Source organism: Cyclopterus lumpus, chromosome 3 (assembly GCF_009769545.1).
Source record: "Cyclopterus lumpus isolate fCycLum1 chromosome 3, fCycLum1.pri, whole genome shotgun sequence".
In the NCBI taxonomy this organism is placed as follows: Eukaryota; Metazoa; Chordata; class Actinopteri; order Perciformes; family Cyclopteridae; genus Cyclopterus; species Cyclopterus lumpus.
The window spans coordinates 25,397,562-25,411,790 of NC_046968.1; the positions used below are offsets into that span (position 1 = coordinate 25,397,562).

The following is a 14,229-nucleotide window of genomic DNA, read 5'->3' on the forward strand; positions in this document are numbered from 1 at the left end:
AGAAAAACAGCTGTATGAAATCTATTTTCACCAGTTTTTTTTGGAATATTATAGAAATCAGGCTTGTGAAGAAAAGCCCTGCTGCAAACATCTTCAGTATATAGATACAAATAAAAGTGATTAGGATAAAAACATATACATATATCACCATGTACTACACGTTTTCTAAAATGGATATGCAAATGAGGCCTTGTCTAATGTTAACTTTTGGGGAAAAACTACACACGCAACTACAACTACACACACAAATATATAGTTTTCGTTCCACTAGTCTGAAAGAAGATATCACTAAATTGACCGTGAAAAACAATGTTTTTGCCTGACCAAAACATTTTATTATAAAAAAGGTTGCGTTGAGGAAAGAAAAGATCGTGGTTTGGGTTGAAAGAACAACTTCTTACGCAGCAGACGTCCTTTAACGTTGACTTTTGGGTGATAGTTCGCCGGCTTCAAGCTTATTACTGTTTAATCTACAAATGTGTGCGTCCACCACAGAAAAAACGATGCCTCCGCCGCTCAATGCCCTGATAGGAGACTGCGGTCTTTTCACGTATATTTCTGTGAGATCGGGCTGGAAAATGACGAGCTTATGCTTTTATTTATTTTTTATTTTACCTCACGCTTTATGTTAATATGCCTTCTCCAAAGCTGACATTTTGCCTCGCTGTATATGTAGAAAGAAAAGCACAGGCGTTACTAACAACATTAACAAGTGTCCCTGTAAACCATGACCGTCTGACAGTGAGCCAACAGGAGCAACACCAGAACCTTGAAACTGAAGCACCAAAATGGAATTCAGCCATCATTTTCTTTTCTTTTTTTTTCCACATCTGTGCTCTTCCTGCAGAGGCATGACAAAAAGTCTTCTCTTGGCACACCATGCTGTTGGCAGTGTCCTCGAGGCGGTTTTTGGACTAGTGTTTTAAATGTCTTTGGTTCCCACTCAGATCTGAAATTCTATTTATCTGAGAACAGTAAGTCGGGTGAGAGACCTCAACCTCTAAAGCTAATAAAAGATGTGATAGTGATATATTTGTATGCCTTTTATATTGCTATATATCTTTGTTTTTCCAATGTGAAGGCGAAACACACACAGAATAAATGTGCTAAATTTGGCTATTAAAGAATTGCGACAAGGCTTGCAAGTTCTCTCTGGTGAAGAACATATATAAATCATGTAAATGTATGTAAATTATGTCAAACTTGGCATTTCTGTACCGCAATCTCTCCTTCAGTCTCTGCTTCAACTGACACACATGCCATCATAATATACAGTGTATATATCTGCGATTAACTTAATATCGGCAGATAATAAATCCACTAACATTGGAGCCATGCGCTTTGAATGCAATTTTGAATTACAATGAATAGAGTTCACTCAATTTCCAGCGTCCGTGTGTGTTCGTTGGTTTTTCAGTCCTCCCACAAAATGGTATTCATATTTTTTTTATTTTCTTCTCCATTTTACAGGAAGGAGAGTTTAGATAATAGACATTGAAATGAGTTGCACGGCAACAATCAAATGGGGTTTCGAGGCGGTTGTGAGGTATAATGAGAGCCGCAGCGTGAGACTGCGACGGTCGGCTTTTCAATCAGACTTGCTTCCTATCTCACCTGTTCAAGTATAATTGTACCAAACACACACACACACACACACACACACACACACACACACATAACACACACGTAACACACACAGAATGTAAGATTACACAGTGAAGTCGACGTCTCTATTTCTCTCTCACACACACACACAAATCACTTGCCGGGATCATTGTGCACGTCCTCGGTGGGGAACCCCATCAACTCTCACAGCAGGAATCAGAGCAATGAAACACACACACACACACACACACACACTGCGGAAACATTTACTAGAGAGGTAGGAGGTTATTCCAACATGGAGGCCACGCTGATGCACGGCACACATGGCGGGCTCTTGATATGTATACAATACAAAAAAATAATGCATTGTATTTCATTTATCACCCACGAAATACAAGAAATTATTTTAAATCAATTGGAAAAGTTTCGTGGTGATATCTATTAGTTACCCCTGCTGTTTTATCAAGTACACCAAAGTTTTCCAGTTTCCTTCCTATCTATATATCCTGAAAAACATTTCATTCAGATTTCCTCTGATAGCAGATACCGGATGGACACTTTGCTTCCCTGTGCTGTGAAATGAATACTCACAACACGCTTGTATCTCTCTCACGTGATGTTCACTTTCTTCTGAGGGTATCACATTCAGATAGTGGCTTTTGTATCCCCTGAAGCATATAATGTAAAATGTGCCTTCTTACTGAAAACCGCAGATGCAGCCAACCTCCTCGCCCAGCTTGTCAAACTATGAGGCTCCACTACGGCCGAGAAGGTTTTTGTGAATATACGAAATAGGAAGGAAAAAAAACACTTAGTTAGATTTAGGAAAATATGAAGGTTTGGGGTTCAAACTTGACGTTGCGACCACGAAGACAACACGGTGTTTGTACACGAACAGCAGTCTCCTGTGTTTGTTCATCCCATCCATCAATCTTCCCCTCCTACATCGTCCTAAGTGGGCTTGTTCAATATTTAAACTGTGTCCCCACACTACGTCTCCGATGCTGTCCACATGTGAAAGTGTCCTTGAGCCACTGAAACCTAAGTTGCTGCTCCTACATGCTTGCATTGGGTTAAATGTAGAGCTAGAGGTCAGATTTGATGTACTTATATGCACTTATAAGTACATATTATGTATTATTATGTATGTGTTATAAGTATGTATGTTCAGTTTAACCACTTTCTTCTAAGTAGCCGTGTCGAATTCAGATAGTGGCTTTCAATTCAATTCAGTTTATTTTGTATGGCCCAGAATCACAAATTTGCCTCAGAGGGCTTTACAATCTGTACACATATGACATCCCTGTCCCAGGACCTCACATCGAATCAGGAAAAACTCCCCAAAAAACTGAAAAACACCCTTTCAGTGAGAAAAAGGGAAGAAACCTTCAGGAGAGCATGAGAGGAGGATCCCTCTGCCCGGATGGACAGACGCAATAGATGTCATGTGTACAGAATGAACAGCGTTACAACACATTCAATGAATTATGAATTAATGAACATTATGAATAATGAGTAGTAGGCATGGACCACGATCGGTGTAAACAAAGGAGGTAGAGAGGAGGGGCATCCGCATAGCCATGGCAGGAGGCAGGGCCAAGAAGGCAGGAAGCCGGGCCCATGAGGCAGGAAGCACGGCGAAGGAGGCAGGGCCAAGGAGGCACTGAGGCCGGGCCCATGAGGCAGGAAGCACGGCCAAGGAGGCAGGGCCAAGGAGGCACTAAGGCCGGGCCCATGAGGCAGGAAGAACGGCCAAGGAGGCAGGGCCAAGGAGGCAGGGCCCATGAGGCAGGAAGCACGGCGAAGGAGGCAGGGCCAAGGAGGCACTGAGGCCGGGCCCATGACGCAGGAAGCACGGCGAAGGAGGCAGGGCCAAGGAGGCAGGGCCAAGGAGGCAGGAAGCACGGCGAAGGAGGCAGGGCCAATGTGTCCAGCAGAAGCTATAAATAGACATGTGGTGTTAATTGGAACTACTTTTCTGAGGATATGTTGCTTCTGTGCACCATTTTTCCTGGAAGGATGACTGATGTCGGTATCAGATGTCGAGGGTCGTGACAATGTCTCGGTGTTTGATGAACGCGTGCGAGTGTGAACGACAAAAAAACACATGACACTTTTCCGAATAAAGGCTTTGGGTGAATGTTGTCGTGGATGAAATCACTTTTTTCTTCGCCATAGTGCATTAAATTAACTTGCCTCAGTTTAATTTTTCCCTTCTTTGTGTGACACTTACGTACGCACCGTACATAACCTTCAGACATCATCACACTGAAAGCAGTCGCCATAGCATGCTTGTTACTTCTCGCTAGCAACGCTTCCCCCTTTGTTGGACGTGAAAATTACAGCTTTCTTGATTTCTAAGTGTGCGAAACTGTAAAGCAAAGTATCGAGTGTCTCACACATAGGAAGTAGTCAAAGAGTAGCCGCGGGTAGTGATTTCTGACACAGCGCAGCTCAAGATAATACATCCACGCTCAAGACGAGACAACGGTCTTTAGCGATCTCAAGACCGCGTTACATTCATCTCCTGGAAAAAAACAAACAGCAAAATGGAGTCCGATGAAAAGAGAACAAAGTGAAATGCACAGTGCATGCCTTCACTCTGATTTGACATTGTTTCAGGGTTTTTCTTCATATTCTCTTTTGCCTTTTCTCTTCCGAGTGTCTCCTCAGTCTCTTGTTGGGTTTCGTTGTCTTTTATTGGAGTTTAGAAGTTCAACCTTTGTCTGACCGGCTGACCTGCTTTGATCCGGTCGTTTTTCCTCTCCTCCTCCGAGCACACACACACACACACACACACACACACACACACACACACACACACACACACACACACACACACACACATGTGTAATCATGAAACTGAATAAGCTGTATCGTTAATTTAAGGAGGAAAGAATTGAGTGACATATAGCCGTATGAATATTATGGAAATGTATCAATTCAGTTCAGGCATCAATTTGTTATGCACCATCACCCCAGTTAGGTTGGATGTGTTCACAATAAAATATGAGTTTAACAAGTTCCTCTAAATTGTACTTTCTGCTGTAGAAATTAAGTACGTAGCTGTGTCCCAATTCCATAGTACTCATTGAAATAGAGTAAGACAGCAATAAAAGTTACAGCGCAGTGTGAGAAATGAAGATATATTCGATTTAATAAAAGGCGCCTAGATATGAGAATTGTTGGGTTTTTGTTATCTTGGAATTATCCTTTCATATCTACACAAGGAGCAGGTCCTCTTCTACGAAGTCCGCCATGTTTCTAAAGTAGTACGGAGAAACCAAACACTGGCTCTAGAGAGGGTCGTTTCGCTTCTTTTTTTTACGTTACATGAAGGCAACCGTCGGTTCTCTGGAAAACTTGGAAAAGGAGGGGTGAGTGGAGGGGTGTCTCACCACTAGAGGTCACTAAATCCAACACACTGCTCCTTTAATCAAGATGTGTGCCAACGATGCAACAACTCTATATTATCATCAAAGGAAACAAAAATGAAGCCAAACGTCCGCAATTTCTTCTCAATAGTTTGTATTTATTTTTTGCATTGCACTATTGGAAACCAGTGTCCATCAAAGTAAATTTAGTCCGCAACTCTTAAAAAAAACCATGTGTATGGCAATGGGACACGGAAATATACAGTGCATACATTTAGGTCTTGGTATTGCACACGGGGGCTTCTCGGCAAACACCAGCAGAGGATGGAGAGAGGAACCTCTGCGATCAGTGGATTGATTGCGGCCATGGGTGTTCAGGTCGTCACCTGAAACGAGCGGGGAACCACTTGGGTATAGACGACCGAGTGCAACGCGGCGTTGTCCTCTTCTGAACTTCAGCTAATCAATTAACGTGATTTAATACACAGTCGCTACACGTGGACACCAGCATGGCTCAGTGTTCTCCTAATTTATACTGTATCGACCGTCGCACACAAATGCAGAGGACGGGAGAGAGAGAGAGAGAGAGGCGAAATCTGAAGAATTGTTGAATGATTCTGGGTAAATCCGGATCTCAAGGCAAACATTAAATGATTGTTTTATTTTTTACAGTCACACATTGCTGCTGTTTAGAGGGGCTGTAAAGAAAGCGTCGGAGAGCATGCGAGGCAAAGAGAGACTGACTCAGAGTCCTCTCCTGTGAGCCTTCGCCTACCCTTTGGCATAGAAAGTGAGCCTGCATATTACTCAGTCTATCACAACACAGCAGGAGAATGGGAGGAGAATTAATACACTTGGCTTTCATGCCAGCAGCAGTTCTCTCTCCCTCTTCGCCTTTCTACTCTCCTGCTCTAGCTCTCTTCTCTTCAAGCTCCACTGGGCAAAAGCACTTTGTGTGCTAATAAAATTAACTTCTACATTGCTTTAGTTTGTGTGTGTTTTTTCTTCTTCTTCTTCTTCTTCTCTATAGCCGATAACAACCACGCTTAAAGACAAGTAAAAAAAAAGAAAAGAAGAAGCATAAAAAATCCTTGAATCTTGAGATTGTTTAAAATGTTCTGTTCATTGTGTAAACACACGTCTGCATGGTGCTGCTGAGGCTCAGGGGCAAACATTTGTGTCTGTGTGCATTTCAATGACCCAAAATATATATATATATATATAATATATGAATAAACTGTATCTAGCCTGCCATTCCCTCAGCATCCATCTATCTGCCTCCCATAAATCTGAATGACATTAACATTTAAAAAAAAAAAAGAGAAATCCTGTGCGTGGATGGGCCTCTCAGACAGACAGGCCTCCATTTTATTTATCCACACGGCGAGCAGGGTAGACAGGCACTGCCACAGACAGGCATAAATCTGTGCAGGTTAGAGCCGTTGAACCTCCTCAGCCGGCAGGTTAAGTGAATATCACCCTCTGCCTCCTGAAAAAAGCTCACACTCCTATTTCCCACTCCCATTAAATATGTGTTTCATTTCTGCCTCTTTTTACCCTCTTTTATAGAAGGTCATAAAATATATAGTGTTTTTTTTCTCTCTCTCTTTTCCCTTTTTTTTTTTTACGCTCTGCATAACATTTACATTCTCTATTGTATAAATGTGATCGCCGCGACACGGGGGCTGAATAAAACATTCATGGCAAAAGCCATTTTCTTCTGTGACATTTGGTCTCCTATCTATCATCAGTTTTCTATATGCAGCCGGGAGAACAAACGCTGGTCAAATGTTTAAATGTGGCCTCTCCACATCAAATTCAAACCCCTGCTTTTCACATTAACACCCGCCGGCTATATATGGGAAAATGCATTTTTTTTTTGTGTGTGTGTGTGTGTGTGTGTGTGCAGATAAGAGAAAAGTCGAATGGAAATGACTCGCAGGGATGTTGTGGCAGTGGGGAGCGTACTGATGGGCCCGGGAAATTGAAGCATGTCAGTACAATTAGAAAAAAAGCCATCTCTGCCTCAATTGGCCGACATGTAAATGTGGCAGAGTCGCTCAGATGAGTCCATTACGGACCGTCGTCCCACGCAGCCTTTTCTCATCAGAAATCCCATCAGTATATTAAAAAGGTATAGCCTTGGCACTGACAAATTAATTCTTTTTGACACACCCCCCCCCTGACTGATTTGAATGGTTGCTGAACTCGGTGATGGGCAGCAATTCAATATTATCATTCATCTTCCTTCAGCAGATGAAAAGTGAAAATGATTTATTGGAATAAAATTGTCTTTTCTAAATCTTTGATATTAACATGTGATAAAAAAAACTGTTTTATCAAACTTTAGATGTTAAGAACGGGGCATAGATGTTCTGCCACAGAGTCTTCTGAACAAAGCACCATTATTTTTTATTCCAGTTATATTCTATATAGTAAGTTTAACTCTCTCTGGCAATTTTGAGGAGGTTTTGTGTCCCATTAGAAAATAGCAAAATGCAATTTGACTTCTTACACATTTTTACTGGATGATGGAGCTGTAGATGAAAAGTCCGGGCGTCACCGAATTTCACAAAGACACTGGACGTCTGCACCAAATTGCATAATAATCCATCCAAACGCTGGCGAGATCTTTCACTTTGTGTAACCTCACGCACGGAAAGTCAGCGGGATAAATGAAGTCATTGTGATTCATAATTTGGGGAAAAAACGAATGTCTGTATCACAAATTTGTGCCAATCCATCGTGTAGATTTTGAGATATTTCCCTAGATAAGTGAAGATGGTGGCGCTAAAATGAAAAAAAAGTCATCACGATTCATCGTCTGAGAAATTTCCTAGCGGTTCATCCAAAAGATGTCAAGACATTTAACTAAAATCCCAAAATGTCAATGGAGCTAGAGAGAAAGGAATCAATAAATCCTGTCGGCTTCATCCTCTGGGGACAAAGACTGTTTCTGTACAACAGGTCATGAAAACCTACAGACTGATATTACCATCCTAATCACGGATAAAAGGTAAGGCTGATTTTTATTAAATGCAACCTCATTAGTACAGTGAGGTTGCCAGGACAACAAATCTCAAGTCAATAAGGTCAGAAGGTCGGAAAAAGTAGCCAGCAAGCAACCCTTTAAGTGTAGTATAACAAGGTTCCTTTGTGCTTTGAAGACAGCAAACCTCATTTTGAATTAAACCGCTGTTGTTATTGAGGTTTGGTTTATTCATTCAGTAAAAAAATAAATACTACATTTCAACACATGCGAGACAAAATCAAGACCAGCTTTCTCTCCAGACTTCCCTGTATAATTTAGTGAATTGACAATCAAGGAGTTAACCCCTTATGATCAGGAAGGCTGTTTTTACACCAGCTTTTTCCCAGTTTGGAAACTGTGCTGCCCCATTTCAGGCTGCGTGAAGGACTCCCACAGGTACTCATTAGTATTGTTTACTCGTGCACCCAAAGGGGCCGTGTGTGTGTGTGTCTTCTAATCATAGATTTCGCAACACCTTCTCTCGCAACGTTTTCCCACGTGACTGATCTTGGGAAGAAATATTTCAGGTCAACAATTGCACAGAATTAAAACGTACAGCGTTTTCAGTATGGAAACCTGTCTTAGTTAGTTCAAGCTCAAATGAAGAGTACGTCTGTGGCGCTCGGGTGCCCCCGATTATTTCAATAAGTCCAATTTTAAAAAAATGCATCTGTTGTATCCGGATCTCGCCATTAGTGTCCATCACGACCAAGACAATCGATTAGTTTCAGCGTGTGTGCTGGTTTATAAACGAGGCAGTGTATGTCGAGTTCAAGGTGCACGCAAGCGCAATATTGAATACCGCATACGATTTCATGGGAGGAGATCAATAACCTTCTTATTATGCCATGTCATGAAGCCTCGCAGCCTGAAGTAAACATACCATAATAAAACCTTTCTTATGGCCAACAGAAGACACGCAGAGATGAAAGACACCAACAGTCAATTCAGCATGTTTCTGTTATCGGTGTCTCCAGCAGGATTAAAGTAATCAGGGAGTGTGGATGTTGAAGGGCTTGTTTAGGGGTTGTAACACGATTTGAGAACTTAAAATTAAAACGCAATCAATGGCTATCAAATCATTGAATCATGCTTTATAGATCCGTAATAAGCCGCTAATAAATAGAGCCTCTAATTACCAGGTTGTAGAAGAAAATTCCTCTTGTAGCAAATGTTTATTAATCATCCGTTATTTAGCTTTTATAAAGCCAAAAAACGTCTAAGTTATTAATTAAGTAAACCATTAATTAATTGAAAGAGAAAATATGTTTATAGTACATAAAAATGTATACAGCCAGAAAACGATTGAATAAGGTATTAACTTTTACATTGTAGAAAAGAAAAGGGATCAATTAGTATAAATTTGTTTTTGTTTTTTTAATATGGGTAATTAAGGAAATATGTGTATTATGTGTAATTATGGATTTTGGCCTAATTTAGTCGCAAATCGCTGCTGCCTTGTCAAGTGCAACTTGGTAGCAATGTCATTTCCGACAGCAAGTGAATGCAGCATTGAGGAAGAGCGGGACTGCCCGACCGCCCCACTCCCCTCCCCTCCCCTCTCGCGCCTCGCCGCGCGCGAGCCCGCCGGCGAGGGCGCGCGCACAGGAGGTGGCGGGGGGGTTGTGCTCGCTCTTGCTCTCTCTCTGCTCTCTGACCCCAGTGGCAGCTCCGACTCACTACACTCCGGCTCCCCCTCCGTCACACGGAGGCTGCTCTCTCTCTCTCTCTCTCTCTCTCTCGCGCGCGCGCTCCCTCTCTCGCTCTCTCTCTCTCTCTCTCTCTCTCTCCCCCTCTTGTCTGTCAGTGTCTCTCGCCCTCCTCCCCGGCTCTATCTCTCCCCCTTCGCTTTCTTGTCTGGTTTCTTTCCACAGGAGCCAGCCGAGGTCCCGCCGGGTCGAAGGTTCTGCCCTATCCGCCCAGACTGCCGCAACCCCGGCACGGCCGCGTACGACCCCCGCTCTCCCGCTGCTGCTGCTGCTGCCGCATGGACCCGCGTCTCTCAACCGCCTCCGCCGCCGCCGCCGCCGCCGCCGCCGCCGCGTAGAGGGCGACCCCGACCCGACACTCTTTCTCCGGCCAGCTAAAAAAAAAAAAAAAGAAAAAAAAAAAAAGAAAACGCCAAAAAAAACCAAAAAAAACCCTCCACGACGAAGGTAGAGCAACCTTTCCGCTTTTGAGTACCGAAGAGGGAGGGAAGGGGAGGGGGAGAGAAAGAGAGAGAGAGAGAGAGAGAGAGAAGGGTAGACGGGGAGAAAAAAAAAGAAAGAAATTCCTGACACAAAGCCGTTGGTTAAAAGGTGGCTTGTCTTTTACGAGGACGAGCAAGAGGTTAGCGCCGCGGCGCCGTGACACTGACAACCTTTGGGTGTTTTTTATTATTCCAGGAGCAGAGTTCAGGATTGCACGGACCTCCTTTTTTTTCCTTTTCTTTTTGTGTACATTTCTGCAACAACAAGAGGCGCATAGCTCACCTCGTGCGTGTATATTTATTTATATATTTATATATATATATATGCACATGCATGGTATCAGTAAGGGTCAATTGATTCGCCTTTTACCCTCTCTGCTTTCTACCCGTGAAGTTAGCTATTGTACGTGTAGTAGCTGGAGGGGGGTGGAGGGGGCTCTGTATATTCAAAAGCACAGGACTTGCCGTGTGTGTGTGTGTGTGTGTGTGTGTGTGTGTGCACCGCAGTTATAGAAAAGCAGATCAGGGCGAAGGTACAACCTGCGTAATATATTCATTATTTTTTTTGTTTAATCTAGTGCCAGTGCAGGTTTAGCAAGCTAAGCTACAGAGCTAGTTGCTGCTACTGTAGCCATAAGATAGATCACACACACACACACCCGTACACACGCATTCATACATACGTGCACGCGCACACGGCGAGGAGTCGTGGAGCATGCTGCACACAAATCGGCCTGCATTTGCACACACACACACACACACACACACACAAAAAGAGAGCATATTTTCAGAGCATCGGGAGTACTTGACGGTTTTAGGTTTTGAGAGAAGTGATTGCTGAGGAGAAGGAAGTGTGTACAAAGCATCTGACAGGGTGGCTTTTAATTTAAGTGATTTAAAAAAATATATATATATTTTAAGATCTGCCAACTTGTACTTACAGCAGCAAGGATCAAATGGGAGTTGGAATAAATACCTTTTTTTTAACACTGTCTGCAGGAATTGAGTTTACCCTCCTTTTTTGTTTTCTAGGCTGGCATGAATCTTTCTGACTTAAATGCACAGCACATATCATAGGAAGTAGTATCCAGCTGACCCAGAAAACATAAATCAATGCTTCTGTGAAAATAGGACAGTCTTCTTTTTTTTTTTTTTTTTTTTATATTGGGAGGTTTGCTTTAAGATATTCCACAACTGGAGTTTTCTTTCTTTTTTTTTTTTACTCCCCACAGGATTTTATCATCAAATGAACTCCGAAGCTGCTGTTTACCCTAAAAAACAAGTTGAATATAACTATTTTTTTCTTCTTTCTTCTTCAATTGCTCGTGGCTGCATCAGGAGGTCTGGTATAAAAAGCCCACAGTGGCCACTTCACTATCAGTCAGGGAGGTCAGGCAGGAGGGAAGCTCAGGGGTTTACAAGGAGACGCACACAGAGAAGCCCGGTGAGTGAGCTCGACAACGACAACAACACACTTGTTGTGCAGCATTTTAGCAGCTTTTCCCTGCAGAATTTAAGTATGTTTTTACCTAGTTTTAGTCTTTGATGTATGGTTTTTACAACGCTATCGAAGCCGTTCAGATTGCAGATTAATTGTATGGATCTTTTCAGACTTGGGCATGGAATAAGAAAAGTTTGTCTTATTTTTGCATGTTTTCGGAGTTTGTAATCAAATCTTTTCCGTGTCGTCGTAAATTGTGGGGGAAGGTTTTTTCCTGGAGGCATATTTGATCATTTGCTTGGTTTAATTTCAATAGGCTAATGCCGTAGAGGCCATGCCTGCAGTCATATTTTCACATTTGATTATATTAGTTTGCATTAAAACCAGCTGTGTTATGAGCAGAAGAGCAGCAATTAAAAACGTGTCTTCCAGATTGTAAATTGTCTCCCTCAACGGTCCAGTGTTCCGTTTAAAAAAAAAAAAAAGAATTTCTATTCCCTTAACATAATGCCGTATTGTTTGAAAAGGTAGAATACGTCTGCTTATTGTATTTATTTTGCCTCGGTGCATTTATTTGCTCTAATTAGGACTTTATGAGAAATGTTTTTTTTCCCCCAAAATGAAATTGTGACAGCAAAAAAATAGAAATGATTAGAAAACAATCCACTCCTTATTTCACGTGTGCTCAGTCAATTCAGCTCCTCAAGCCACCTGTTTGTTTGTTTTTTGCTGGTGCATTTAGTTTTTTCCACTGAAAAAAACACGTGTTTTATTTATTCAGAGGTTCTTCTTATGTGAAAGACTTTTCTACCAGTGTATTCAGAAGTGTGTGTGTGCGTGCCTTGTGGTCCTGTTTGAAGCAGCTGTGTGTGTGTGTGTCTCCTGTCGGTGCAGACTGCAGTGTGTCGTGGTTGAGTCGGTCGGGCCAAGTCGCTGCCGCTGGGAGACTTCCTGGGCTTCTTGAGCGGCCCTGAAGGATGACCGCTACACGGCTCGCTGCTGAATCCCGGTGAGCGAACGGCGTCTCATGTCCAAACGGCGGAAGGATGGCTCATGGCAAAGTGACCATCGCGGTGGACGAGTACAGCTCCAACCCCACGCAGGCCTTCACACACTACAACATCAACCAGAGCCGCTTCCAACCTCCACATGTCCACATGTAAGTGTCTACAGACACACACACATGATCTCACACACACACACTGTGGATCACCTGCCATGGGAACTTAAATCAGAATGAATAATTAGTCATTTGTACTTTTCATCCTGCCTGTTTGTTAATCTTTAATGGACAACTGTAACTTTTAAACAGGACTTTTTCTCTTTAAAACATTTTTTAATTAATTAAATTACCCATTTTAATTTTTTTGTGGTTTAAGGCTGGTTTTTCAGAAGATGTAATAATTCAGACTGCAGAAATGTAGATATTCTTGAGATGCGATAGGAAGCCAATCAGGTGCCTGTTTGATGCAGAGTCTTTGTTTATACTCTCATTTAATTGGTCCAAGCTCAGAGCGTACGGTGGCCATGGAGGACAAAACTTTGAGAACAGACGGTAGACTGAAAAAAAAAAAAAAAAACTGCTCAGAACTGTGCTGTGAAACTTTTGAGGACATTAGATATCACCGGTCCCAGGAGAGTGGCGGATGAACACAGAAGTTAGATTTTAAAAACATGCAACGCTTGAAAACTAAACGCTTTCTGTGGTTCACTCAGATTGAAGTGAAAAGCTTTCTTGTCCTCCCTGTTCTGCTCTCGTTGCCGTTTCCTGCGAGAGTGTGATCACTTGTGCCATGTTGTCATTGTGGTGCGTGAACGCTTTGTCCGCATTAGGGCGCTCTTTTTATTTTATTTATCAGACCGCTTGGCGTGTCTCTTGTCTGATGTGGTTACGCTCTGCCTCTCATTAGTGGGTCAGAGTGCTGTGACCCGTCGGCCCCTCGGCCACGCACACACTCGCCAGAGTGCAGTGTTTTTTTTTTTTTTATATCTGTGGAAGATATTGGCCTCCCACACAGCTGCATGCTTTGTGTCTTCTCCCAGTTACAGTAGATTTAAGCTTCTTGGTTGTGGTTTCATGCACAGTGTGCTTGAGATATTGCATCTTCACTGACAGCTGCAGTAGGGACAGGAAGTGGTTGAAGGATTAAGCGGCCTGTCCGATGTTTTCACAGCGGATCTGTGTGTCGTGTCTCATTTTATTTTTGCTCTTTTATTGAACTCTATTCTTTGTTGGGTAACTTTGGCGTGGTTTGGCTGCTTTTGTATTCGATGTACGATGTTTATTTCGGAAGAGGGGAGAAAAGCCGACGCACAATCCTGTTTCTTTCTCTTTCTCTTTGGCATTTTCTATATTATAACCGCCACAAATAATGATAGATGAAATTTGCTTTTGCTAAATACTTTTAACGTGACGCATGTTGGTTTTAGGAAGTCACACACCGAACAGGCTTTTAATGTGAGAAAATAGAGACTGTCGGATTTGACTGTTGTGTAAATATGTAAAAACAACACAACCAGGTTCTGATATTGTTGAGGGTAAAAACAGAAAGCTTATTTTCACTTTTGTCCTTAAAGGACATGTTTT

General features: G+C 42.4%; 1 protein-coding gene across 4 annotated transcripts in view; it reads left to right on the forward strand.

Annotated features, from left to right (window-relative positions):
- Positions 1 to 9,676: 9,676 nt before the first annotated feature.
- The window catches only part of mpped2a (metallophosphoesterase domain containing 2a), a 52,448-nt gene continuing 47,895 nt past the window's right edge, over positions 9,677 to 14,229 (forward strand). The window contains exons 1-3 of one of the 4 annotated variants that reach the window (XM_034527625.1): positions 9,677 to 10,166; positions 11,540 to 11,645; positions 12,537 to 12,801. In XM_034527625.1, the coding sequence (XP_034383516.1) occupies positions 12,689 to 12,801 (113 nt within the window). In that variant the 5' untranslated portion in view covers positions 9,677 to 10,166; positions 11,540 to 11,645; positions 12,537 to 12,688. Of the gene's footprint in view, positions 10,167 to 10,322; positions 10,342 to 11,379; positions 11,646 to 12,536; positions 12,802 to 14,229 lie in introns of those variants that run through there. The other 3 variants (XM_034527634.1, XM_034527641.1, XM_034527616.1) reach the window with 3 other exon arrangements.